This window comes from Colletes gigas, unplaced genomic scaffold (genome assembly GCF_013123115.1).
Source record: "Colletes gigas isolate AHSC1104 unplaced genomic scaffold, ASM1312311v1 Colletes_gigas_Sc00013, whole genome shotgun sequence".
Taxonomy (NCBI): Eukaryota; Metazoa; Arthropoda; class Insecta; order Hymenoptera; family Colletidae; genus Colletes; species Colletes gigas.
Genome location: NW_025106642.1, coordinates 5,909,436 through 5,937,089, shown reverse-complemented (window position 1 = coordinate 5,937,089; position 27,654 = coordinate 5,909,436). Strand labels below are relative to the sequence as shown.

Here is a 27,654-nt window from a genome sequence, read left to right as displayed (position 1 = left end):
ATCACTGATCGCGTGAACGCGAGGCCGCCAAAAAACGCGTGCGCCTTGTACAGGAAACAGCAACGTGCCGGTAGCACCGGGTGCATCAGAGTGTCGGAAGCCGCGCGCGCTAGAGAATGGAGCCTAAGGGCCCCGTCGCGAACGAAACGTAGGACGATACTGAGGAATCGTCGACCAGGTATGCAAACCTCATACCGCGCAAGGATCACTCGAACCTCGTTTCTTTGTCCATCGACTGTCACGGCTCGCCTATCTCTATTTCTCTTCCATTCACGCTTCCGACTATTATCCCGTCTTGCTCGCGCTCGTCCCGCTCACTTTCTCGCTTACTCGCTCTCGCTGATCCTCCCTCTGATGTTAACCCCGCTCCCTTCGTCCCCTAACCCCTTGCACGGCCCGGTAGGTGCTAGGTGTATCGGGCAACCTAGCCGGCGACGAGCGCACGCGCTTTACGCGCTGCTTACCTTTTACACCCACCTCTGCTCTCGCCTTCCTCCCTCTGCCCTATCCCGTCCCTCTCTCGCGCCACTTCCTCTGTCTGTCTCCCTCGAAAATTTTTCCGCGTAACCCTCGCTCCTCTTGGTCATCTTCCTCACTATGTGACCCGATGCTATCTCTAGTGCTTTCTCTTTCTTCGTTCTTGAGACAGTTTCAGTTTCGCGGCGGTTATACGCGCGATGATGCATACACGTATACTGTATATCCTCTTGCGTTAACCCCCCTTGCGCTCGCAATCGTCCATAGACCTCCAATTTTTCTTTCCTTCTTCTGTTCACTTCCCTCGGGCCCGTTTCGTTGATAGTTGTTGTTGCGACGCTGCCTCCTAAGCGCTTTCTTTCCGTCTGACCTTTTCATATCCGACGACGACAGCGCGAGCAACTTTCGTTCCAACAGTTGTTCCACCTTTCCTTTTTAATTACCGTCCCCCCGACATCCCGCCAGACGCTTTTAGGCTTTATTAATTGGCCCCGCGTTCCTCGCGTTTCCCGCGTAAATTAATTTCGCGCTCGTTTCGTCGTGGACTCGCAACGCTTTTCTATCATAGTTTTCTGCTCGGATATCTGTCGCTTTTTGTTGCGATGATTCTGCATTAAACGAAAACAACTGATTACAAGATATCGGAATCGCGCTGCTTCGTCCTCTTCTTTAATTAAATGTTTCTGTTGCTTCGAAAGAAAGCAAACATGATGCCGTGATATAATGGTATATGTCGCAGAAGACGGGAACTTCTCGTGTGACGTACAACGGGGATAAAAGGAGTTGGAAGAAAACGTACAGAAGGATGCACAGTTTAAAAATTTATCGAGTACTATTGGGAAGCAGAGTTGGGCACTCTTTAAATAAAGATGATCAGAAGATAATTATCTTTCGTTCGAATGGGTTCGAATAACCCGGCTATCTTTATTCGCTGTGTGACGGATAGACGGATTTATTCGGGAAACGAAGATACCTATTTCGTTCGATGAAACATTTACCTTCGCTTTCGAACAGAATTTTCATCTTCGTCTGTGTGTTTATTTGAATTATCCGAGTAACTTGCGTAAAGTGCAACTTGTACGAATTTGTATCTTACACGATAATACCCAAGTTTATTCAACAAATAACAGATACGAATTTCGTTATCTTTTATTCGTTGTTCGAAACTGTCTTATGTATAAAATGTGCCCATCTCTGTTGAGAAAAACTACTTTGTTGGCACTAAATTTTTCTAATCTTTACAAAATTTTAGTAATAATCAACTGGTGTTATCGAAGGAAGATTTTACTCTTTAATATCCATTTTGCTTAACTAACGGTTTTTTTTACACGAATCTTTCAACTTGGATTGCTCTACAGTATTCACAAAGTATGAAGAAACGTAGGAGGTTGCGCATCATTCTTGAGAAACGCGGACGATATTTACGCATTAGATACGAAAAATTCTCGAAAAGCTGTAACAGACGACTAGCAAACGTACGTCTAACAAAACTCGCATAAAAACAATCGTCATAAAGTATTGTTACACGCTGAATAGTTTCGCACGTTTCGTGAAATCATGGTCGCAATTTGAAGTACGAAAGGAGATAAGATACATGTTTAAATAATTCGATACATTTCGTGTACATGTTTCACAGTTTATGAGAACGTAATTCCATCCATTTATAATTTATACAAGAGAAACTGTGTGTACAAACGAATAATTTTATTCATGTCCTTGTTATAAACTCTACATTGTGGGAACGAAATTTGCGTACAGAAATTTCGTAAGATGCACTGTACACGACGAATAAAAGAATTTCTAAGCCGAAAATCATTCTTAATATCTTCGCATGGTCATTGTTCGTGAACCTCTCGCGTTGCCGGCGATAAAAAGCCGTATAATTATGCAGCGTTTGCTCGACCTTATGTGTTAATAAGTTGATGGAGCAATCATCGCGTAAAAATATTAGGAATTATGCTGCCTAATTTTTGACTCAGAAATCGCTCGTTACCCACACGCGACGCATCTTACAGAACACTGCGGATCCGTCACTGCTATTATTAATATTCAACATTATTGCGTGACTGGCCCACATTATTGGAAAATATTGCTCCTCTAAAATCCGATGATGTATTTATAGAAATGCGTAGAAAATAAATTACTTCCTACGTATAGAATTTGTTTTCGTCGATAGATATATTTAAAAAGCCTTTGACGGACACCGATGGTCGCGTGAATCTAAAATAATACTACTCTTCGCGTTAAGTACATATTGTCGAAAGTAAAGCAACTGATCGGTTTCCGTGTTGCAGTATTTCAAGATCCCTGTACTCAGAAATGATCGATAGATTTCGCAAACGTAAAAACACTGATTATCCGTCTTAATGTCTTCGTCGCGAATAAATTCGTTCAAAATTTGTATCGGTGTACCATATGTTTGTATATTGGCGATACATGTAATTATGTCAGGCAAGGCAGTGATTATAGCATATACTTTTGAGGTCATTTCACGTCAAGTCGATCGATTATAATTAACAAATTAACATCGTTGATAGTCTTGAGTCCGCAATAATAATATCAAACGACGAATCGTAAAAATATTCTCAATAACGTGCCCATTTTCGATGCTTGACTTTACAACCCAAGTGTCTTAAGGAAATGTTAATTAAATCTTATTATATTTTACGTTCTAAGAGATAACGGTTACCTCGTTCGTCGATTACCAATGTGAAAGCGAGAACAATAAAAGAATAAGCAATACGTTAAAATGAATCGTACTTCGTATACTCGGATAAATTTAACGCTAAAATGACCCTTTCGTATCTTCCCCTACCTACAAGTATTTATTTTCATTAACACATTATACAGTCTAGTTCCCTGTTGCATAAACATTTATTATTCACGTTCACTGTCAATAACAGCATATCGTTCCTTCTTACGAATAACACGTTACAACGTTACTAATTTACCTAATGACTTTTAACGTAATTCGGAAAAAACTCGCGGTTAATAAACTACAGAATCTACAAGAGTCTACCTTAAATAGTTCAGACGATCGGATTTCGATTCGATTTTTTTTTTTTTTCCTTTTTTTTTTCTTTTGACTATAGTACAATGTTACAAGCATGGTTCGTGTCGTGTCAACGATTATCGTCGACAGATCCACAGATCCGTCCGACTGCGAGATCTAGCGATATAGATAACGATATCTTATGTACGCGGAGTAAAATCAATCGATGAACAAGTAGTCTCGGGCACGTGCGTTTCTTTTCGTTGATTTAGAAACGTCGTTATGGATCCCGCGCCGAGTAGTTCCAACACGCTACCTCAAGTACTTTTTTTCTTTTCTTTTTTTTTTCACGGTATACAGGATTCAGACTTTTCTTAAATTTAAGTAATGCTTACTTTTCTTTTTCTACCCCGCTGTTAAATCAACGTGGCTTTGTCTGAAATCACATTCACGAGCTCTGAATTGCATTCATGTATATATTAAAGAAATTTCGATTCATCAGGCACCCAAAAAAATTACTCGAACAATTTAAATTAATTCGTCGATTTCGATTTAAATTAATTCCTTGATTTCGAATCATTCTCTGCAATTCGTCTTCTCGAATAACGTTATATATATATATATATACTTGGACCACATCCAACGTTTACTTAGTAACAAAGCAACATAAACATTAAAACGAGGACATATTAAACGTAAAATTAAAACTAACAGGTTTTAAAGATTTGTTAGAAGAACGAAATTTTAATCGTTTTAGAAATTACAACCTTTCTCGAAAGCAATACAAATATCCTATATCATAGAGCATTTTGTATCTGGGATTAGTTATAGTCATAATCGGGCATTACGAGATCACGCAGATTACATTCCTTTCCCGTAAGACGTTTCGTATTTCGATAAGAGCTTCCTTTACAAAGGTATTATTATCGAGTACACGGTATAACAAGATAAGAGATATTGAAAAAAAAATATCTAAATTATATAAATAATATGTGTATTGACTATGTCGGATTTTCGTTTTCGATCCGAGTCTCCTTCAGAAGAAAATAAAAAAGATAAAATTTCAATCGACCGTTCGTCCAACTTTCTTCCTGATAAAGTGGTGTAAAGAATTTGTAGTGGTAGTGTAAAAAGGTAGCTTTCTTGGGAACCCGATGAGTCTTCTCAAATTTATAGAAGGAAAGAATGTAATAAGAAAATGGGATACAAGAGATTGGTACTTGAGATCTAGTTTGATTATCCGTTCAGGTTAATTGGATGAATGATAGAGAGGTGCTGGCGTTACTAACCTCTTCATCGGAGGCTTGAGTAAAGGCCGCTATTGCCTGTTGCACTTGCGGTGCGGTGGATCCGCTAGCAGGATGCACCGCGGTTTGTTTACCAAGTTTTACGGCGTCCTGTGTCGATTGCGACGAATCGGTCCTCCTAAGATAAGCAGCCTCCTTTTTAGGTGGTACTACCGGTTTATTCGGCGGTACTGGAGGAGGAACGCCGCGAGATATCGGTGGTTTTTTCGAGTGCAGCATACCAGATGCTTGAACCACCGAACCGGAGCCAACGTGAAAACCAAGTTTTCCGGTAGTTTGTGTCGGCGGTATATGTTTTACCGCGCCTCCGGGATTAACAGGAGCAGGTACAACCACACGTTTGTCTACAGCCTGAGGAATGAATACACACGAGAACCGATTTAACCTTGGGACTATCCCTTTGAAACACCCCACCATAAGGGTATATCTAGATTTAGCTGCATCTACGGTAAACTAAAAGAGGAGAGAATTATACCAAGACACCGGTTCAAAGCAATAAGTAAACAAAAAAAAAAAGGAAAAAAAAAAATAACAATTTGAGTGATTCAGAATGGTAGGAGTTTGAGAATGTTTGGAAAGAGATCACCTTATTACCTAATTAAACATCTAATGTGTGTTTTTCTCAATTTTTAAACTATGTTTGGAATATTGATTCCTAGAAACAACGAGCAGTTTAACAATATAGTCATAGATTAATATGATACATATATTTTACTGATATTATGGTAAAACGAACTGTTTATAGGTAATATAAGATTTGTTTAGCAAGCAAAAGATACTGATAATAGTAATTTGAAGAATTTGAAGAATTGTAACCTTCTACTACAAAGATTGTATGATAAATCTACTTTTTTTTTCGTTAGGATAATACATCACACAACTTGAGAAAAATAACAGGTAAACAACCAAACCATGTAAAGTTAGCAATAGCAAATACAAGGTTGCAATTAGGATGGCAAGCAGGGAAAATTTGTAAATAAAGCTCAAAAGTGAGTTGCATACAATTTTTAATTAAGGAAATAATCAATGTACATACTAAATAGTAATCTTATGTACAAAATAAGAATAGCATAATACAATTTAGATTTAAAATTTGATGGTGTACTAACTTATATAAAACAATACAGTGTGGTCATAATCAATATGAATTAAATTTTACAAATAATGAAAAGCTTTGAATGTACAATCCAAAATAAAAAAAAAGGCGAGTTTCAATGTTACCTAAATAAAGAATATCTAATTGTAGTTATAACTGTACACCACGAAATGGATTTTGTGTTATGCATCAACAATCAGTGTAATATATAATTTTCATATAATGTATAATTAATGAAGGACAATCCAAAATAACGTCATAGTAATTAAAAAATATGTATCGGATTGGGGTATGCGTACATGCAACGCATCTACAAGATGCGCGCATGTAGCATTAATGCATTTATACTTATGATTTACTGTTTACCTTCATTTTATATTTTTACATAATTAGTGTATTTTACATTTTACTTCCATACCTTGTATAAAAATGTAGAAAGTATCTAATGATTGTAATGTACTGTTATTCTGAATATATACATCGATTTCTTTCTACCTAGCTTAGTAATTGTACCCATTGTTCTTTATGTATCGTCATGATAAATATGATCAATAACATACCCGTGTGTTAGAAGAAGAAATGAACCAGTTTTACCCCAAAGCAGATTCTGTTTGTTACATTGATTCATTAAAAACAATACAAAAAGTAAAAAAAAAAAAAAAAAAATATGCAACAATTGTGTTCTCTAAAAAAAAAGATGATAAGACATATTTATGTTTATTCTTGTTATCATGCAATAATTATATAATGCAAATATTATACATAACATTCAATTTTTATAAAAGATAAGACTAGAGAACCTTACGCGATTATAATATGCCATAACATAATAATCAAATAATATAACATCTAGTAAGTTAATGTAATTATTTCTCAATTAACCGCAAAAACGGTTTGCTGTCATTAGTAATATGTTGCACTTTAAAATATCGTTTGTATGATCACTTTTGTGCACAAGTTCAATGCTGATTAAAGATTTATAATAAAAAATCTTATTCGTTTCATATAATCTTGAATTTCATTGATTTGTTAATAAAATTCTATCATCGACTATTAAAATCATACTAAATTATTTATATTGATCTACAAGTCAATATAGTAATATAATTATGTCTTCCGAAACGTGATACGAATCCACAATTTAATATTTTTTAATAAATTCTCGTATCACACAAATATATATATAATTTAAGTATCTTTTTGTTTTCCATTCCAAAAGATATCATTAACTATTATATTGTACTTAATGAAATTTCTATAGTTTTGATACAAGTTCGGTGCATAAAAAATAATGATGTATTAAAAATCAACATAATATGTTGAAATAAAACGTACCAAATATTTTAATATCATAAAACCTATATTATTAAAAAAAATTCTCTTACATTAAGTGTATGTACAAATATGTAATGTGTAATATCCTCAGATTAAAGTAGAGTGAGAAGGAAAATGAGGATAATTTACCTGGGTTTCAGAAGTCACAGTCTCCCCGCTAGTAGATGTTATATTCGACGCGTATGTAACCCCGCGTAGTGCCTGCCCAGGAGTTACTGATCTAGCAATACCAGTAGCTATAAGAAAATTATAGTTCGCTTTAGATATTACCAACTGCTTTTAGTTTTTAAATACCTGTAGTATTATACACTAAAAGTATTGAATATTTTATTTTTATCAGCATTAAATGATAAATTACAAACACAGTATCATTTCTATCATATAAATAACAGATTTATATTAACGTTGAATGCATTTTTATATACTTATGAGCAAGAACTCCGATTACCATTTATTTTTCAATTGACTGTCAGAATGTAATTTGTTATTTCGTCCATTGTCATGTGACACAATCATTCTCTTAGAGAAAATGCATTCAAAATATTTAAATCGTTTATATTATATTTCATCTTTATGGTAAGACATGCTATTCTTACTTGGACCGCTGACAGGAACACTAGATACCGTGGCAGTGGGTTGAACAACTTTGCTACTAACCATTGGTGTCCCAGTGCCCAGTACTGTACCTTTAACTGTGTACAAAGTATAGTTGTAAAAATTAATCAGTGTATTAATTGCCTTATATTAATACATTGATTACCATAGCATACATAAATGTTACTATTTGTTTGCTACTAATGTTTAATAAATTAATATTGCATTATTTTATATAACATTTAACAATAATTATTGTATATTACATACTTGTCTGTGGAGCACTAGCAGGCCTAACTGTAGGCATAGCAACTAAGTTTGCTGGTTTGACTGGAGGAGGTGGTGGAGTCGTACCCACTCCTCTTGGAGAGCCTCGAGTTTGAGACTCTTTTAATACATCCATTTCATTTCTAAGTTTATCTAATTCTAGTTCAAGATCCTTAACCCTTTTTTCTTCCTTTGCTAAAGCTTGCCTATATTGCTGCCTTTCCATGTCAAATTGCGCAAGTTGTTTCTCTAATTCTGCTTCCATTTGCAATGACTTCTTGCTTTCTTCTTCGAGTCCCTCGGCCATGGAATCTATTCGTACTTTTTCTTCGCTTAGTATCTGCGCCAAATCTTCCGATCTCTTTCTTTCTTCTATGTATTTCATAATTATTTTCTTACGTTCAGCCAACAAAAGAAGTACTACTTGCTTCTGTCGAGTTTTTTCTTCCTCTAAAGTGTCATTCGCCTTTTTTATCTCTAGTTCCAGTCTTTTTTTTTCTTGCTTCTCTAACTCTAATTCTTTCTTCAATCGTGTTCGCTCTTTTTCCAGTCCATACGTAATATCATCGCCTTGAGCAGTATCATGCTCGTGTTTTCGTTTTTCTTCCTCTAATTCCTTGATTACCTGAAATAAAGTAATTATACATTTTGATTAGAACAAAAATTGTTAATAATATATAGCGGGTCTTAAATTTTAAATGAATACATACTGCTCTGTGCCTAAGTTCAGCTTCTTTAAGAACTTTGGTCATTCTAGACTGCATACGTCTTTGTTGTGTCACAAGTGCTTCTAAACTAGCTACTTGTTGATCTATTTGACGTGGTTCGTGTCTCATTACACCACCCACTAATGCTACATCACGAGCAAGTGCAGCATGTGGATCTGAAGTTCCACTCAGATATCGAGAACTCAATAGGTGTTTTAATTTTTCCGACTACAAAATGCACAATGATCAAAAATATGATAAAGATAATATCTGTTTTGTTCTTTAATAATAGACATAGAAAATAAAGACATCGAATATTTAATAATAGACATAGAAAAAAATTTGTTTAGAATGCTTTAGACACTTCGGTTGTTCAATGCAATTTATACAATGAATGTCTATGGACATTTGGCGAACGTAAATGTTCATTGTGTAAAACAATTGTTCATGTGTAGCTCTAACTTTGCTAAAATTTGTCATTCACAGCGTGCACTTTGTATTGGAATCTTCCGCAGCAAAAGGATTAATAATTCTTTCCTTAATTAGAAAAAAGGCTTACCTTTAATACTGCTATTACAATATCCCTGGCCTGCAACTCTCCTTCTAGATGTCCTAATAGTTTTAATAAATCACTTTTACTCAATTCCATTTTTGGATTACGCTATAAATAAAATTAAAAGATTAACGCCAACAATTCTATAATTTAATGTGTACATTATGAATAATAAATAAAATTTAAACTGTAGAATATGTTTGGGTGACAATTGTATCATTGGGTACATACTTTTAACGTATTGGAGGAATTCTTGTCAAGTGCCTCTACATTGTTTGGTTGTTGCAGAGTCAGTTGATGTTGCTGCTGTTGTTGTTGCATCGGCGACGGCGACGGTGACGATGATGGCGACGAATGTTGTTGTTGATAAGGTTGCGAGGATGGTGTCGAAACGAATGACTGCATCTTTGTAGTACAGACCGAGATGGTCGTCGATGATCCGGATGATCCGTTCGCCGGTGAAACAGTTGTACTTACGTTTGTAGCATTTTGACTTTGTGATGCCATTTTTTTAGATAAACGAATTATCGGGGAGGATCTATCCCCGAAGAAGACGTGCAATTTCAAGGAAAAGTACTTAAATAGTACTTGAAGAGAGTATTCCGCGGTTAAATGTTTCAACCTTCGGTATTAATACTTTCATTTGAACAAGAAAAGCTCCGGCCTCGAGAGCCAGCTTTCGGGACGCGCCACATCGCTCCTAAACACCTATTTTCCTTTTCTAACTTACTTAAATTATGCCGAATCAGTTAATCCGGCATTTAACTTTATCCTCGGTTATTGACAAATCAACTACAAAGCGTAATTCACAGATAGGAACCTATCTCGTAAAAGGGGCTACGAGATCATTCATTATCGATTGCTTTTTATCGAATATCACGATTAAGAATTTCACTTCGACCTCCCACAGCGGTAAACTTGAAATGTATAGTTCACAGGTATCGTTCGTACGTTTATTAATACTAGGATTCTTTCATAAATTTTATCTATATACGTATTTTCTTTTGCCTACGTAAATAGTCCAATTATTCATTACACAAGAAGAAATTATTTCTAACAACAGTGTATCTATCGAACATTACTTCCGTGTTCAGAAAAGATTTTCAATTTTCAGAAGATTGTAGAATGAAAAATAATAACATTTACTCAAATAATTTAATTTCATTCTTAGAAACATTCAGTTACTTTATTAAAAACTTAATAATTAAAATTTAAAAATTTGCACGAATTTTTTATTATATTTCTTTGTATACGGTTGTTTCAAATAAAAAAAATTATAGTTTTACTTGAAAATAAGGTCTCTTTGAATATAATTTTCTAACATGTAGTATTTTTCAACGTTTATGTATTTCCTTTACTCTGAAATCAACCTTGACGAAAGAAGACAAAAATTTAAATTCATAATACGATGTATTGATTAATTAATACTTCTTTTCTTGCAAAATATTAAATAAATAACGAAAAATTGTTTTAAATACTCAAATCCTTTTTAAAAAGTTACAGAGCATTTTAGAATATATCATTGAGGTAATCTTCTTTCCAACCGTATATGGTCCCCTATATTTACTATTTAAATCATAGATAATACGGATTATTTGTGAGAAATTTGGAATCTTATCAGTTTTATCGATGTACTTGATGTGCCGATGAAAATTTCGGCAGCCGATGACACAAACGATGAAACATCGGTATAGAATTCTATTGTCGACATGGCAAAGTTAGAGAAAAAAAAAAATTTGAATTCATCGTCGTCCATCGATTTAGAAAGTGATACAGACGACTATTTTCAAATCGAAGACGAGCCTTCAATAACCGAACAATCGTAAGGGAATTAATTAATTGTATAATAATATTTATATTTATATTTATTTATTTTTACACGAATTAAATATTTACAAAAATCATGATTTTCCAATATAAGTATTTAAGAATGAAACGCTTCCAGTTAACTGTATAATTTGCAATTTAAAATATTGTTTAAATATACTGATGATTATTGTACATAATTTTAGGATCTCAAAAGATGCTTTACCATGGGATGCATTTAAATATTACAGAATAGAAAAGAAAAGTGCATCATTACAAAATAAACAATGGTTGGATGTTTCCATGCACATTATTAAAGTATTTGTATATATCATCGTTTTTTGTATTGTCCTTTGCAGCAGTTTAGTTGCTAAGTGTACAGTCCTATTTGCAATTTCTCAGCTTGAAGAAGAAAACTCCATTGAATATTGTGATTATTTAGGTATCCTATAAGCTCTTCCTATAGATGTAATGAAATTTATAATTATAGACTTTTATAACAATATTTTATATTTTAGATATTAATCAAAACTTAAGAGCAAGAATATCAAGAACAGGCATAATTATTTGGACATGGACCGTTATATTTATGTTTCTTATACCAGAGGGTTTCAATGTTTTACAATCTATATGGTGTTCTGTTTTCAAAAAGAAAGAGAAAATGCCTAAAAAGCGAAGCATTGCAGTTTTGTTTATCATTGAGACACTTCATTCAATTGGTTTAGCACATTTAGTATTCTACAGTCTTCCAAAATTGAACTCCATAGATGCTGCAGCAATTTCTAGTTGTGTTTGTTTCATTCCTGTTCTACTAAGTAAGTACAATCATTTATAAACTAAATTGTTGAAAAGTATACGATTGCTTTTATTACAGGTTTATTTTCTGAAAATCGAAGGGATACAAGTTCACTTGCAATATGTCTATTAATTCTGCTGTGTAATATTTTAGCATTAGTTGCACAAATTTCTGGACTATTTTCACAAAACTTTTTATATTACGATCCCATAACATGGATTCTTCCTATAGCACTCTTATTATCTTCCTGTCGTTGGTGGCGAAATTATGTTTCTGATCACAGTTACTTTGGTAATGTAATAATAATAATAAGATTAAATAACAATAATTATACATGTGGTTACCATTAAATTATAATACTTTGCTATTCTTTGGACAGGTTTTATAAGGTTGTTGACAACGATAAATACAGATCTTAGAAATAATTGTTATTTTTTACAAGGATTTGTAGCAATTTGGAGATCTTTAATCTTTATTATATGCGGACTTGTGATTTCAATTTTTAAAGGGATTCAAATTCGAGAATTTTTTGAATGTGTAGGTCAAAATAAATATAATGTAGAATTAATTCAAAATTCAAATGACTCTTTTCTTACAAATACACTAGAATCCAATTATTATTCTGAAAATATTCTTCAACAAAGAGATCTAATTATCAATGGAGATACCTCTGTACCATTAAATATATTTTTAATTCAAATTTTCTGCACTTTCGTCACATATCTGTCAGGTAAGAAAAAATTTTACAGGAATAATATAAATAGATGCAAAATGAAAATCATAAATTTTAAGAAACTTATATTTTATGCTATTTAAATGTTTTTAATATCATTACAGCAATATTTGCATTTAAAACACAAATGCACAAATTCAGCTTTGCTTTTCCATTAAGTTTAACCACCCCAGGAACAATTTTATTAATAATAATACTTTGTGTTATGAGACAAGATGATTCGTGCGCCTTTCATAAATTCATACCAGACTTCCTATTTTTCAAAGAACCTAGTTACAGCAGTATGAAAGATTTTGTTCTAAGTTGGCGTATTTGGTGCTGGATAATATGGTGGTTATCGCAAATTTGGATTACAAAACATTTATGGTTTGATGAAAAAGAAAAACTTGCTTTCAAGGAGAAAATTTTCTATAGTTCAACTTACGATTCACTTATGATTGATCAATTCATAGGATTAAATAAAAGGAAGCATAGAACCAATAGCGTCGACGTAGAAGATTCTGTCAAAGAACACGAGGTCCAATTTCTTCTCTTTTTCTGAAAGTAAGACTGCATTAATTATTACTTTTAAAATAAAAACTCCTTTTTAGATTGATAGCTTAAGAGAAATGCAAAGCTTTTATTCTCTATATTCAAATGATACTATAATAAATAAAAGAAGTATCTGTGCCACTCAAATTTATGCATGCGCGACTATGTGGCACGAAACCAAAGAAGAAATGAACGAATTGATTGGAAGTATATTACGACTAGATCAAGATCAATGTGCTATGAAAGTTACACAAAAATACTACAAAATTTCTATTAAAGATTATTATGAACTTGAAAGCAAGTAATATTTGTAATCAAAATTATTTAAATTTATTTATTTTGGTAACAAGTTAATATTGAAGAAATATAATTCAACGATTATTTTAGCACATATATTATTTGACGATGCATTTCGCTGTAAATATGGTTGTTCTGAAATTTGTGACCACAATGAAAATGAAACACAGATAAACCAGTATGTAGCAACATTTATGGAAACCATACAAGAAAAGATACAAACTTGTGGTATATGTTTGTCACCGCCAATAAAATGTCCGACACCTTATGGCGGTCAACTGGTTTGGACTTTACCAGGGAAGTCACGTTTGATAGTGCACCTTAAGGATAAAAATAAAATAAGACACAGGAAACGGTGGAGTCAGGTACATTTTATGACATACGTATTAAGCAAAATAAGAAAGTTATGTTTTTCTATTCTATGTTTGTTATTAAATTATTATAGGTCATGTACATGTATTATCTTCTTGGCTATCGCTTAATGAGTTCATCAATGAATATTGAGCATAAGGAATTAACAGCAGAAAATACTTACATCTTAACGTTAGATGGTGACATCGATTTTCATCCAAAAGCTGTTAAAGCATTAATAGACTTAATGAAAAAAGATAAAGAATTAAGCGCAGTCTGTGGACGAATACATCCAGTGGGAAGCGGTACTTCTGTATTCTACTCTATGTTCGGTTTAAATATCTAAACACAATTATTTCCCTGAGATATGTCCCATTTAATATCATGTAAGTTTCATCTGAAATATTTTCTTGTATTTTTAATATTTAAAGAAATAATTGTGTGTAGACATTTCAGGCGGACATATTGTACAAAAGCATAACACAATTATTAAAAAATGAATAAATCAACGCATTTTGACCATGTTAGAGATATATATATTTTTGTACATAGGTCCGATGGTTTGGTTCCAGAAATTTGAATATGCGCTAGGTCATTGGCTTCAAAAATCAACAGAACACGTAATAGGTTCTGTCCTCTGCAGCCCAGGTTGTTTCTCTCTTTTCAGAGCAAAGGCTTTAATGCAGCATAATATTATAGCAAAATATGCAACTACACCGACTGAGCCCAGACATTATATTCAGTACGATCAAGGAGAAGATCGATGGCTTTGTACGTTACTCTTGCAAATTGGTTGTAAAGTAAGAATATTTGAACTATAAAGTTTAATTGATGATTCTTTATTATTCAATTTGCATTTTCGTAAAATTTCTTTGGTTTAACTTTTCTTTATTTTACTCGATTAGATACAATATTGTGCAGCTGGTGATGCTTACACGCATGCTCCAGAATCATTCAAAGATTTCTACATTCAACGCCGTCGATGGATTCCATCAACAGTTGCTAATATCTTTGATTTATTGAGTACATCAAAGGAAACTCGGAAAGTAAATAATAATATTTCGTTGCCCTACATAATGTATCAGTGGATTTTATTAGGTAGTTAACTTTAAATAATTAAACAAAATTATAATATTTATAATAAATACTAGTATAATTGTATATACAATACCTTCTATTTCAAAAGTAACTGTCTTCTTAGTTATTTTTAACGTAAAATAAAAATATATATTGTACATCTATATCTAAACGTTAAGTATTATTTTACAGGTAGTACTGTCATTGGACCATCTTTCATCTATTTAATGATGGCTAGTGCATTTGTTATCTCTTTCCAAATAGGTCAATGGCCAAGTTTTTGGTATCATCTGATTCCAATTATTATCTTTCTTATAATTTGTTTCCTTTGCGAGGAACAAATTCAGGTAATTGCTTACAATAAAACAATGTACACAAATATTTTGTTTTAGAAGTTTAACAAAAGTATAAAACAGATAATTATTTTTAAATTAACAATGGAATTATATATTAATTATGTATTAATATTTTTACAGCTCATAGCAGCTGAAATTATCACTGTCATATATGCCTTGGTAATGATAATTGTTCTAGTTGGAATATTAATTGAAATAGCAACAGAAGGATCTTTTGCACCCAATACTCTTCTTTTTTACATTACAGTCGGTCAATTTCTACTGACAGGTCTTATGCATCCTCAGGAATTTTCATGCCTGAGTACTGCAATCGTTTATTATGCTACTGTACCATCAATGTATATGTTACTTATTATCTTCTCTATCTTTAATGTTCATAATGTTACATGGGGTACAAGAGAGACTAAAGAACAAATTAAGGTAGTTTTATAAAACCACGTTGCATGCTATTTAATTACATTATTTACTTTCCGCATACTTGTAATTTGAACAATATACATTTTTTTTTATAGATATCAGAAAAACAATTTACAAAAACAAATAAATCACAGCACGATGAAAAATCTAAGTGGGCAAATTTTTCATGGGCTAAATTGTTCAAGTGTGATTTTTGTACAAAGAAAAATTCAGAAGAAGAGACATATTTAAACTCTATTTATAATTCTTTAAACGAGATAAACATTCGTTTGGAAAGAATGGAAAGGTATAAAATATAAATCACATTCTAATTTTGAATTTTATATGGGTTAATTTTATTATGAACTAATCATTCTTGAATAAATTCAAATTTGTAATAATTACAGAAGTAGCAGTATATCAAAAGACATTGTAGAAGAAAAAAATGATAAAGACAATAAAACATATAGTAAACAAACCGAATTGCAAATTACTAAAAATGATTTGCGCGAAGATACAGATTCAGAAAGTGAAATTTCAGAAGAAACATCTAGTACATTTTATAAAGGATTTTCGAATTATTTGATCAATCCTAATTGGCTTAAAGATGAACATATGCAAAATGGAAAAGTAGATTTTCTTTCTACCTCGGAGGAGGAATTTTGGAAGCAACTTATCGAAAAATATTTACATCCGATTGAAAAGGATTTAGTAAAACAAGTATGATCGTTTTGATAATAAATTTTTTTAATTCAAAAATTGAAACTACAATTTTTACGAACGTAAAATTTTTTTGCAGAGAAGTATTGCAAAAGGATTGATAAATATACGTAACGAATGTCTCTTGAAGTTTTTTACATTAAATATTATATTCGTAGTAGCAATTTTTTTGTTGCAACTTAATAAGGACATCTTGCACATTCAGTGGCCTTTTGCTATTTTGTACAATATTACTTGTATACAGGACATGGACGAAGTAAGTATTATTAATCTCAATATGAAATATTGTATCAATATTACTTAAAACTTTCTTTTAGGTACATGTATCCAAGCAGTACTTGCATTTGGAACCAGTTGGATGTCTCTTTATTGTTGCATATGTTCTTATTCTATGCATGCAATTCTTGGCAATGTTAATTCACCGATTCGATACATTTACTCACATCATTGCTAATGTGAAATTAAAACTACCTTTCCGTGACAAAGTAATGTTATACATAGAATTACTTTCGTCGAAGAATTACTTTTATAAAAATATATTCAATTTTTAGGTGGATTATTCATCAAACAATTTAATTACTAATAAACATGCAAATCAAATAGTTCAAGGATTACAAAGTGCAATAGAAAATGACACAACAAATATTTTAAAGAGCAATATAATGGGATATTCAGAAAAACAGAAAACAATTCGAGAGCTAGTAGAGGAGACTCGGAATGTTCCAAGGATGCCTACTAATCTTGAAGCACTCTTTCATAAGAAACTAAAAGAACCTCATACATCTGGTATTTACTTATAATTTAATATCATATCATATTAGTTCATTACACTACATTAATAATGAAACATAGTTAATGAATAAAGCTTACATTTAAAAAAAATACATATTTTATGTTAAATATATTGTCGCAGGTTTTTCTAAGATAATGTCTTCGCATGTATCAAAAGATGTTATAGAAGCATTCGAGACCCGTCGTACTGAGATTATAGAAGAACGCAAAAAATGTCAGCAAAATGATAACGAAAAGAACGAAACATCAAATTTTAGTTCCAAAGAGAGTAATACCAAAGCAACGACAAACCATGAATATGATAATCCAACATTTTTGGAAGACAACAATGAATAATTTTAATTACTGACGTATTTCTTACATTTATTTATAGCAACTATTTACTTTAGTGGCTTTACTCTAAATCTGTTTATTTTGTTTCGAATTGTTTCAAAATCTATATTTCTTTTCAATGCTGAAATACAGTCTTTTTTGAAAAATCCCCCAAAAATAAACAGATTTAGGGCAATGCCATTAAAGTAAATATTTACCATGTTTACCTTATATACTGTATTTGTTGTCAAATTAAACTGAAGTCCATTTGATTGTACACATTTTTCTAACCTTGTCACTCCTTTTTCTAGGTAACTTGATAACAAATGAAAATTAAAAATTGATTAATTTTTATAATCTGTAATTGAATAATCGGTTATTTTGTTAAGCAAGTGATCCATTATATTACTTTTGTTTAATTTCAACGCCATATTCGGATTTTAGCACTGTCATGAAATATATATTTGCAAGCGTGACGCTAAAACACCGGTCCATTTTGCCTATCTCTCGGAGCCAGCGCCAGTGTGGCTAAATCTGGCATTATTGAGTACATCGACGTCGACATTAGCAACGACGAACTTTCTTAGCGTTTAACGGAGTGGCGGGGAAAACCGACATATCCTAACACACGAGCCACATGTTACGCCAGGTCAGCACTTCATGCAACTTCGGGAAATCGATAAAGAAAGTGAATGGAAGCTTTTCCTTTTTGCTCTTGAACAGCTGAAGTCCGTCCTCGCGACATACAATTTCGAATCTGCCCACGCATTTTTACGTTTCGAGCTATATAGGCACACACATATAAGCAAGGTCCTAATGAAAGAACAATTTACACGTTTTAAGACCCCTTGATCATGTTTTAACTATCGAAAAAAAAGAAATTATTTTTATTATTCCTATGAATGAGCATATGTATACATATGTATGTTATTAACACGATTGAGTATAAACAGCTGATTAAATTTATACTCAATATGTGAAGAATGGACTTTGCTCATGTTTATGTTCAAAGGAACCAAAGTTTGTGAAAGATCTTTGCAGACCAGAATTCTCGACTCAGAGAAATATGATTTTATTAGACCAGAGTGCTCTCTTTTGACAGCTGTCCTTGGAGAAATAAAACAGCTACTAAAGGTACACATACTCGATAAGCCGACCGAGCCAGGCAGACCAATGGAAGAACTGATAACTGATACGCAGATTTTCAGAGAATCCTCGTCGAGGTCACATGTTGTTGAACACAACTATCCGATATTTCAAGTCGAATGTCCAGAGAACAGTAGAGTAATATATAGAATCTAATGAATTGTATTAATAATGTGTATACTATTTATTTATCGCAATCCTGATGCTGATTCCGAGTCCTATCGATTAATTTTGGCTACAAATCGCGATGAATACTTTAAACGTCCTGCATTACTAGCTCATTATTGGAAAAATCATCCAGAATGTTTGGGAGGTATGTTAAAAAATTATTTTTTAATAAATATAAATCTGGTGGTTTATAATCAATTTCTTATAAAATACTGAATATAATTGAAAAACCAAGATAGTGTTTTGTGTAAAAAAAAATATTACATTCTCATAGATAGTAACTTCTGTCATTACATTTGACAACATAAAGTATACCATTGAAATCAGAATTAAGATAACTGTTAAAATATATAATTAATTGAAATTCAAGTATATGATAAATAATATAGAAATGTATGATATAAGATAAAAAAGTAATTTGTCATTTGGCAGGTACTGATATGGAACCTGGTAAAGAAGGTGGAACCTGGTTAGCTCTGTCAATAACAGGAATGGCTGGTGCTATTTTAAATTTATCTAATGAGGAAGATTCAAGTGACATTCCAAAAAAGGGGAGAGGTTCTTTAATACCTAATTTTATAACTTCAAACGATTCTGCAATTTCATACTTGGAGAAATTACACAAAGAAAATCAAAATGAACAACCGTATAATCCATATCTTTTGGTTTTAATTAATTTACAGTATGTAAAGAATTTCTAATGATCTTCAGTAATAGGAAATAATTTTAATAGAAACTATAATACATTGTCTTGTTAAGAATTATTAAGTTTTGAAAAGAATTTTATTATAGTTACTTTTAATCGATAAATAAATAATTACTTGTATTTATTTATTTATTTAGCAATGGAAATATTGATTACCTAAGTAGTTCCACAAAATCAACAGGACCTTCTTCGAGTCAGGATGCTGTACTAGGGTTTAGTAATAGTGGCCTCAGTGTACCTTACAAGAAGGTTGATGGAGGAAAAGAAAAATTCAAAAATATTGTTAATAATGTTAAAGTATCAGAGCAAGCAGATCTGATTGAAAGGCTCCTAAAATTTTTAAAGTCAAAAGAGAAGTATGATGCATTATATGAAGATTTATGAATTCTATATCATATGATACTTTTCCATGGGGCGCGTACACGTAAATTTTATGGCAAAATCGGTTATACACTTTTTTTTTTATCAATCGACTCTTTTACTTGTTTCATACGCAAATTCTAATGTTCAAATAAATATTGTAGAAGAATTAAAATCGCTAATTGAAAATTCACGTAGAAATTTAAGTACTAATTATTTATTATACCAGCATATAAATTGGAATCCTCAAGAAAAGATTAGTTTAACTAATCTATTCATTGACCATAGATAGTTATTTCTTACAGTTCTAACATGTTAAGTTATAAAATACTTATAATCGTAAAAATTACGATACGCGCCCCCTTATGTTGAAGTATCATATGCATCTATTCTAAGATTATCAACGCATTTATTTTATAATATTTCAAATATTCATAGATATCTACCAGATCCAGAATTACAGAAACGGTCTCCAAAAATGTACGAAAAATTGAGTTCTATTTTTATATCTGGCAGCGAATACTGTACACGAACTCATTCTATACTGCTAGTTAATGGAAATGGTGAAATGACATTTATCGAAGAAACGCTTATGCCGGATTTAACGTGGAAGCGCCAGATATTCAGCAACATCTTAAGTAAAAACAAGTAGACGTTATGAAAATAAACACAATATTTGTGCGTCCAGTGTCATATTAGTTACATTATAAATTGAAAATATTTACAACAATTGAAATGCATACGTTTTTGAAAATAAACTGTGTAAATACTAAAAAATATAAGTTTTAAATAAATAATTTTATCGTTATAAAAAGTGTAGTTTTAATTTAGTTTAATTGTTCCTTTTTAATTTTCAATAAAAAAAATTATGACGAGTCATCATCTTCAACAAGATCATCGTCTGAATCACTCTCTAATATATCCGATGCTACGTTAGTTATATCATCGGTAATATCAGAATTCGGTAAAGTACTTCCTTCTGACGATACACTCTAGAATTATTAGTGCAAACATCAAATACAATTTAAATTAAGTATAAAAATATTACATATTTTGTAGAAATATATGTCGTATAATTGACAAACCTGTGAGAGGATCTCTTGGCCTTCTAAATTTTTATTAAGAAGGTTACCCATCCAAAAGGCAGCAGGGCTATTATTAAGTACCAACATTCCTTTTACACTGTAAAGTAATCTTTCTAGTACAGACTTGGCGGCAGGAATGTGTTTTGTTAATGTAAGATCTTTCTTTTCCGCGCTATCGCAACATATTGTGTGTAAATATCGTGTGCCTCCTAAAATACGCGTTATATCTATTTTATATATTTGTAGTACATTAACGTACATAAATTCTATCATGTTAGTAATTTTACTGCATTTCATTACTCCGTTTTTATTATATGAAATAAGATTTTTACCCTGCATCATTTTCAATATTTTGGTAACATCGTCTGTTTGATACTTTAAGTTGTACTCAAGAACCGGCATTCCAAAGTTTAAAAAATATTTCAATAACATGGGCATATGTTTCATAAAAATCAATATATTACTTTTTGTAGTCAAAGTTTTAGATATTTGAACTAATTTTTGAACGTTGGCTGCAACTTCAAACCATAATTCTATTCTTTTTGGATCTCTAAAAAACAATCAATTATTTAAAACAATTAATCAATGCAAAGCAATTCAAATAACAGAAGATGCGTACCTGTTAATTAACGGTAGTGCTACTTTCACACCATTTATTAGACCATCAAATATTTTCTTAAATAAGAAATGGAAGTTATTTCTTTTTATCGATGGTATTCTACTTAAACAGTCTTGAGGTTTCACTAACTTCGAAGTTTCATCTGGAAGCCATTCCAAAATTTGTGTTGCTGTGTTTAGTGGTAATGGTTCGTTATCAATCCAACTATTTAATAATCCAATTACTGCTATTTTATACTGAGGACTAAATTGTTTGTCTTCTGGCCACTGAAGACTTAAAAATCCAAATGCCATTTTCGCTAGAAAATGTATTAGTATTACTTGTACGTGTGACTTAAGTATTTTAATTCGTGTAGCAGTTATCTGTTACGAATTGTATATAATATTGCTTACCATATTTTTCTTTATTTTCCTTCGTATAAGATTCAGAATGCTTCATTAATGATTGACACATATTAATTAATGAAATAGCTAATGATATTTGCGTAGCAATATCCGATAAAGACTCAAAATATTTACATGATTCTGTAACAAGTTCTTTGCAAGATCGCAACATACCATTGCTTTTATCTACTTGACATGCTAAAGTTCGTAAACCGTCTGAAAAAAGATTCAAATGTTATTAAAGTCGCAGAAGTTTTTATGGACTAATATAAAGTCAGACTATGGTATACCTCGTAATAACAGATTGAAAGTGACACTTTCAAAACCTTTCCAGTTAAATATTTTTGTTAGGAGACATAATAATAATCTAGCAGCTTCTTTATTTTGATCATCACCACACTCTCTCAAAGTGTCCACAATATCTCCCAATTTTGAACAAATTTTAGGTAATAACTCAATTAAGTCTCTTACAAAATCTTCGCTGTTATCATGCTCAAAGATTCCCAGGAGTTCTTTTATAATGAAACATACCTGTTTCACAGATATACTATGATCTGTAGATTGTGTTGAATTTAATTCTGGTTTTATATCCAACAGATGCACTATCTGTAAAAATAGTTTCAATTAAAAAATTATAATCACGAGTACATTTTTAAAATATATTCGTACCGTTGCATCCAATCTTCTAAAATACATTGGATTTTTAGAACAAATTAAAGAACCTAATTCCCAGCTTGTAATTTCACTCGAATTAACAGATTTGTCTTCGGATACTTTTTTCTTTTTTTTACCTTTCTTTCCAACTTTTTTCTCAATTTTTACAAATTGCGGTACTGGAAAATGGTGGAAGTAACATGGAGATGGTTGATATTTTGTATCACACAAAGAGAACAATGTACTCAATTCGGTTTGTAAATATATCAAATTGTCAAGTCGCTTTACTATTTGCTTTTGTAATAAGGTATCTTTTTGCATAACAAAACCATTGATTACTTCTCGAAACCTGAAATTTATTATTTATTAATTTTATAAAATTACACTGTACTTTTGTTTTCCAATTCAATTTTTAACTTACCAATTGATACAACATATTATTAAGTCCATAATTGAATTTTCAGCTATGTCAAAATTTTGTGGCATTAATATTGCACATCCCAAGAGAGAATCTATGGCGTTTAAATTTCCATTTTCACTAAGTCTTACACAACAAGTTCTGAGAAGTTTAAACAAAATTGGTACAATAGCACCATATTTTTTATTTTCAAACGTTAGAACACAATTTTGTGGTTCATCTTCTGCTCTGTTCAATCCAAATTTAGGTTCTAATTCTCCACTAAACATAGTGTTAAATATTATAAAGTATCAACATAGGTATACACATAAAATATAAGTAAAAGTTACAAAATACTGTATACCTATAAGAGAGTTTCTCGATCATATTTGTGTTAATAAATTCTTCTTCAATGTAATTTGAAAGTTTCGTTATAAACTCTATATCAGTTTCTTGAGTTTGAGAAATGATAATTGTTAATTGATCATAAAATAATGCTTGTGATCTTGGGCAATTCTTGACATTGTTCAGTGCTGTCTCTATGAAACCAAAGTGTATGTAAATGCGTAAATACAAAGTTTTATCATTTTTTTTGTATGCATTATATAATTAAATTCTTCACAATACGCACTAAATAAGTTATAAGCTGTATTAGAAGTTTCAGCTTTCTTCATTAAATGTTTTATTGCCATAACTGCTCCCAAGACACCTTTACATTTTATTCTAAAACACATAAATAAAAGCATTTAAAATTTGCTTGCAATTTTTACAATTTTTTATTACAAATATATGCAATATCGATTTAGCTTTTCTAATCTAATCTTTTAACACTTAATTGATACATACAGTGGTTTGAAGTTAGACAACTGTTTCTGAAGAAGTATGAAGAGATCATCCCGTAAAGCATCGGATATAGAACTGGAATTTATGCATAAATTTTGCAATAAATCGTTCAATGTGCCAACTTCTTCTAAACCCAAATTATCCATCTTTTCGAGTAAAATGCGAAGATGATTACAATGCGGCGCTAAACATTGTCTCTCTTCTTCTTTTGTTACCATTTTACAAAGAAACGCTAAAGCATTTTTCACCGTTTGATCATTATCGCCCATAAGAAATATGATTCTTTCTAAAATTTCGCGCTGTTTAAATACATTTTCTTTATGGCATATGAACTGCAAGCGAAACCAATCAATAGCAAAGTCAATAAATACACGTTCGTCTGTTTTTAGCAAATTACTTGATAACTGTAATGCTGCAGGCTGTAACTCCTGTATGACCTGAAATAAATTGCAAGATTATTTTTAAAAGGATTTTAGAATAATATTTCGCATTATTTTAAGTCTATACTATACAGACCTGTTTATAGTCGTTATACAATGAACTAAATAAACTTGCTCTATAAAAACCAGAGCGTATGTGTTGTTTAAATATGGTTTCAACATTTTTCCTTTTTATCTCCGTTATTGAAAATATAAGAAGTAAAAGAATGATGTCTAATGGTTTTGGATCTTGGGTAATATCTTTTATAACTGTAATCGTTGTATTTACTATATTTTTGGAAAGAAGCATATTCATTTTTATGGCATTAACTATATTCAACTGATTTTTATAACATTCCACAACTTTCTCTCCAACAAGAGGTTGTATGTCAACATTACGAAGTACTGTTAAGGTTTTTTTGAAAATATCCATATTTGTACAGTCTTCTAAAACAAATCTACAAGAAGTTAATCGATGTTAATACTAAAAAATTAATCAAATTATATAACTTAATTATATAGAATCAAATATATCCTAATAATTAAACATACTTCACAACTGCTGGTATTGCATTTATTTTTATGTTTGTTTTCAACAAGTTTAATATTTTATTCTTATATTCATCCAAGTATTCTTTTCCAAGATTTAGATTGCTCATACAATTCAGAATTAAACTTGTTATTTCAGGGTTCTCTTCTAGTACTTTATCCAAAATTTCAGCAACAATTTGATGTTGTTTATCGGTCACGATATCAGGTAAAACTAGAATTAATTCACTTTGAAACCATGTAGGACATGATTCTAACAGTTGTTCTAAACTATTAGTTAAAGCGTCAGAATTAGTTACAACATCCAAGAAACGGAATTGTTGTAACAATGAAGTAGCCCAGGGTATTGTTTCAATGGAATCACTGAAAGAGTATGTTTCAAGGATTTATAAAGGAAATATCTTTAACAATGATGAAAAATCACTTGATTTAATTCTATAGAATATACTTACACCATCAGTATAGATTCATTGAGTTTAGTCAAAAGACTACTATATATTTCTGGATGTAATTCAGAGACTTGCAATAAGATTTTTATAAGAGACGAATTATGTAAAACTTGCGACACTTCGTTATTAACAAATACTTCCATATTGACCAGTGCATTTTCAAAATTCTGTTCATTCTCAAAATACTTCTCCATTAAGTCAATTAATTTTGCTTTCTCATATTTTTTAGAATTTAATAATTCTCTCATTTTTTGTCTAACTTTTATAATGTCTTTACCTGCAACAATTTAATTAAATATCTTATTAACGAACAAACATATTTATATTTCATGCAAATATATCAGTTCTTAATATATTAATTACAAAATCTATAAATATTTAATTAACACTTACTAAGCATATGTGGAGCAACTGGATTTAATTTAACGCCTGATTCATGTAAAAATTCAACAAATTTACATTGCGTATTGGAAGTTACACTAACATTATTCTGTAAAGTAATCGATGGATTAATCAAAGCACTTTTGCGATTAACATTTTCACATTGTGGTTGTACAATATTTGAATCGTCTCGTCTTTTCTTTAATATTGTAGATTCTGCTATCGGAAGTCCAAAATCATCATCAACATCATCAGCATCATCATCATCTTTGTTTCTTGACTCATTAAAGTTTGACAACTTGCGTTTACGCGACGGTGTATCTTTTTTCGATGTTTTTTTGATATTACGTACTGATCCTTCTTCCTTGAATGATTTACTACTATTCGAGAATGTTCCATCGTTCGATGATTTACTTTGACCTACAAATATCCTTTCGGTCAACAATTTTGTTATGACTTGAAAATCTCTTTGACCGACTTACTTTGACTTGAGAACGTTTTTCCACTTAACAACAAGATTTTACTTGTTGAACATCCGTTATTTTGAGTTTTAGATTTAGAAGTTTCATTTTTCGATGATATCTGACTTCCTATTAAATTTTTGTGCAATCCACCTTTAAATTTCAATTTTCTCTTATCCATAATTTACTGATTGTACTTTTGAGTACGACCATGTACAATGACTTTTGGCGCGTAATTACTGCATACTTTACTCACCGCTCTGCTAGGGGATACAGCTAATTCATCGTTACTATTGTCGTTCTCGATGCACTTCTAGTATATCGCTAGGGATATTGGATATCTGGAGAAAATTTAGACGCGAAAATACACGGAAAAATAAAACAATCAAAATACATTTTGTAATTCTTCAGAGGTTTCGCTACAACGGTACGAGATCGAATGATTTGGCGTCGTTTTCGAAGACGAGGCTTGCACTTTGTTCTCGACTGCCTTTTCATTGGTTCCCTGGTTGGGAGTAGTAAATACTGCGTTTTGGAATGCATTCGCAAGGAGTGTTTTCAATGGCTTTGCTACCGCGCTTTTCATGTAGCTGTCGTTACACACTTCCATATGCGGGTGATATAAGGAAATTACTAAATGTTTGTAACAATAACAACTCACTATCGTGACGCGTTACACATGTTAGTCACCAGGCAGAAGAGAGCGTCTCTTCCGCGCCTAGTATATATTATCTCCTACAGATGGCGCAACACTCGCGTCGCCAACCTATGGCAACTACATCATGAACATAGAGCGTTCATAAACTATACAGAAAACAGGCTAGGGACTTATACTCTGTCACCACACATACTTTCATCTACACGCCTGCCACCATCTCAACCGTACATAGAGGAAACACATTTTCAACATTTCTTGTTGAAAGAATTTCACAAGAACATAAGTGCATATTTTTAAGCCACTTTTTTAATAAATTCAAGTAGTGTTGTCTCCGTTATAATAGTTGTCATTGTCAACCGATCGATGAAGCAACAATATTGACCTCTTCATCGGGCTACGACTATAACCATACACGGGATTATCGCTTCCGTGTTAAAGTGGCGGCATTTCTTTCGAGTCTATTGGCGGGAGAATCACCCTGTACAATATCATTTAAATGACCACCACGATTGCGTTTAGTGAAGCGAACACGTAAAATCAATTTCCGATGATTCTAGTACATAAATCCGACTGTATTTCACTAATAATATGAACGATGTTTGCTTTAATATCTTCAACAGTTTGTGGTTTGTTGGTATAAACACGAGACTTAACACGACCTTATAAGAAAAAGTCTAATGGCGACACTTGACAATTGTATTTCTCGAAGTAATCTTGTTATTGAACTTCGATCTAGATAAAACGATAGTATCAACAGAATCGTGGCACGAGGCGCCATCTTAATTAAATCCATGCAATTCACGCTAAATAAAAGATAAAATCATTGAACGATAATGCTCGCCAATCACAGTCGCGACTTCTTCATTTTGAAAAAAAGGGAC

The 27,654-nt window shown here is 31.8% G+C and overlaps 4 protein-coding genes and 1 long non-coding RNA gene across 5 annotated transcripts; 2 read left to right on the top strand and 3 right to left on the bottom strand.

The window, feature by feature from the left end:
• Positions 1-995: 995 nt before the first annotated feature.
• LOC122399491 (CTTNBP2 N-terminal-like protein) lies at positions 996-10,125 on the bottom strand. Its single transcript, XM_043400193.1, has 8 exons — positions 9,560-10,125; positions 9,335-9,436; positions 8,779-9,003; positions 8,072-8,693; positions 7,804-7,899; positions 7,337-7,443; positions 4,759-5,127; positions 996-1,085 (listed from the first exon to the last, which is right to left on the bottom strand). The coding sequence occupies exons 1-8, from the start codon at positions 9,833-9,835 to the stop codon at positions 996-998; spliced, it is 1,887 nt and encodes a 628-aa protein (XP_043256128.1). The 5' UTR covers positions 9,836-10,125.
• A 1,312-nt stretch (positions 10,126-11,437) lies between these two features.
• Positions 11,438-16,980, top strand: LOC122399394 (chitin synthase chs-2-like). Its single transcript, XM_043400050.1, has 16 exons — positions 11,438-11,576; positions 11,653-11,949; positions 12,009-12,221; positions 12,310-12,660; positions 12,768-13,165; positions 13,254-13,491; positions 13,582-13,856; positions 13,937-14,147; positions 14,395-14,642; positions 14,748-14,940; positions 15,112-15,266; positions 15,396-15,695; positions 15,788-15,978; positions 16,082-16,391; positions 16,471-16,647; positions 16,709-16,980. Exons 1-16 carry the CDS (start codon positions 11,438-11,440, stop codon positions 16,940-16,942), a joined length of 3,930 nt encoding a protein of 1,309 aa, XP_043255985.1. The 3' UTR covers positions 16,943-16,980.
• Positions 13,045-17,919, bottom strand: LOC122399395. The gene is made up of 4 exons (XR_006259268.1): positions 17,723-17,919; positions 14,027-14,066; positions 13,715-13,811; positions 13,045-13,200 (listed from the first exon to the last, which is right to left on the bottom strand). It is a non-coding gene; the product is annotated as an uncharacterized LOC122399395 (long non-coding RNA).
• Positions 17,920-18,023: 104 nt separating this feature from the next.
• LOC122399393 (transport and Golgi organization 2 homolog) lies at positions 18,024-20,591 on the top strand. The gene is made up of 5 exons (XM_043400048.1): positions 18,024-18,629; positions 18,704-18,954; positions 19,242-19,491; positions 19,653-19,871; positions 20,314-20,591. Exons 2-5 carry the CDS (start codon positions 18,813-18,815, stop codon positions 20,525-20,527), a joined length of 825 nt encoding a protein of 274 aa, XP_043255983.1. The 5' UTR covers positions 18,024-18,629; positions 18,704-18,812; the 3' UTR covers positions 20,528-20,591.
• A 150-nt stretch (positions 20,592-20,741) lies between these two features.
• On the bottom strand, positions 20,742-26,526 carry LOC122399490 (Fanconi anemia group D2 protein). Its single transcript, XM_043400192.1, has 16 exons — positions 26,137-26,526; positions 25,667-26,074; positions 25,277-25,550; positions 24,828-25,187; positions 24,373-24,733; positions 23,860-24,293; positions 23,645-23,736; positions 23,378-23,552; positions 23,038-23,295; positions 22,632-22,965; positions 22,253-22,568; positions 21,972-22,178; positions 21,580-21,877; positions 21,293-21,510; positions 20,961-21,169; positions 20,742-20,867 (listed from the first exon to the last, which is right to left on the bottom strand). Exons 1-16 carry the CDS (start codon positions 26,294-26,296, stop codon positions 20,742-20,744), a joined length of 4,230 nt encoding a protein of 1,409 aa, XP_043256127.1. The 5' UTR covers positions 26,297-26,526.
• Positions 26,527-27,654: the final 1,128 nt, after the last annotated feature.

Coding starts and splice junctions, on each gene's coding strand:
- LOC122399490 (XM_043400192.1), bottom strand. CDS start 26,296: ATGGATAAGAGAAAATTGAAATTTAAAGGTGGATTGCACAAAAATTTA. Junction 25,551..25,666: donor AGTTGCTCCACATATGCTTA/GTAAGTGTTAAT, acceptor AAATTGTTGCAG/GTAAAGACATTATAAAAGTT. Junction 23,553..23,644: donor TACAGCTTATAACTTATTTA/GTGCGTATTGTG, acceptor TTGGTTTCATAG/AGACAGCACTGAACAATGTC.
- LOC122399491 (XM_043400193.1), bottom strand. CDS start 9,835: ATGGCATCACAAAGTCAAAATGCTACAAACGTAAGTACAACTGTTTCA. Junction 7,900..8,071: donor TGCTAGTGCTCCACAGACAA/GTATGTAATATA, acceptor CTTTGTACACAG/TTAAAGGTACAGTACTGGGC. Junction 7,444..7,803: donor TGTTCCTGTCAGCGGTCCAA/GTAAGAATAGCA, acceptor ATTTTCTTATAG/CTACTGGTATTGCTAGATCA.
- LOC122399393 (XM_043400048.1), top strand. CDS start 18,813: ATGTGTATACTATTTATTTATCGCAATCCTGATGCTGATTCCGAGTCC. Junction 19,492..19,652: donor TTGGTTTTAATTAATTTACA/GTATGTAAAGAA, acceptor TTATTTATTTAG/CAATGGAAATATTGATTACC. Junction 19,872..20,313: donor TTTTTAAAGTCAAAAGAGAA/GTATGATGCATT, acceptor AAATATTCATAG/ATATCTACCAGATCCAGAAT.
- LOC122399394 (XM_043400050.1), top strand. CDS start 11,438: ATGCACATTATTAAAGTATTTGTATATATCATCGTTTTTTGTATTGTC. Junction 13,166..13,253: donor GCGTCGACGTAGAAGATTCT/GTCAAAGAACAC, acceptor ACTCCTTTTTAG/ATTGATAGCTTAAGAGAAAT. Junction 15,979..16,081: donor CGTTTGGAAAGAATGGAAAG/GTATAAAATATA, acceptor TAATTACAGAAG/TAGCAGTATATCAAAAGACA.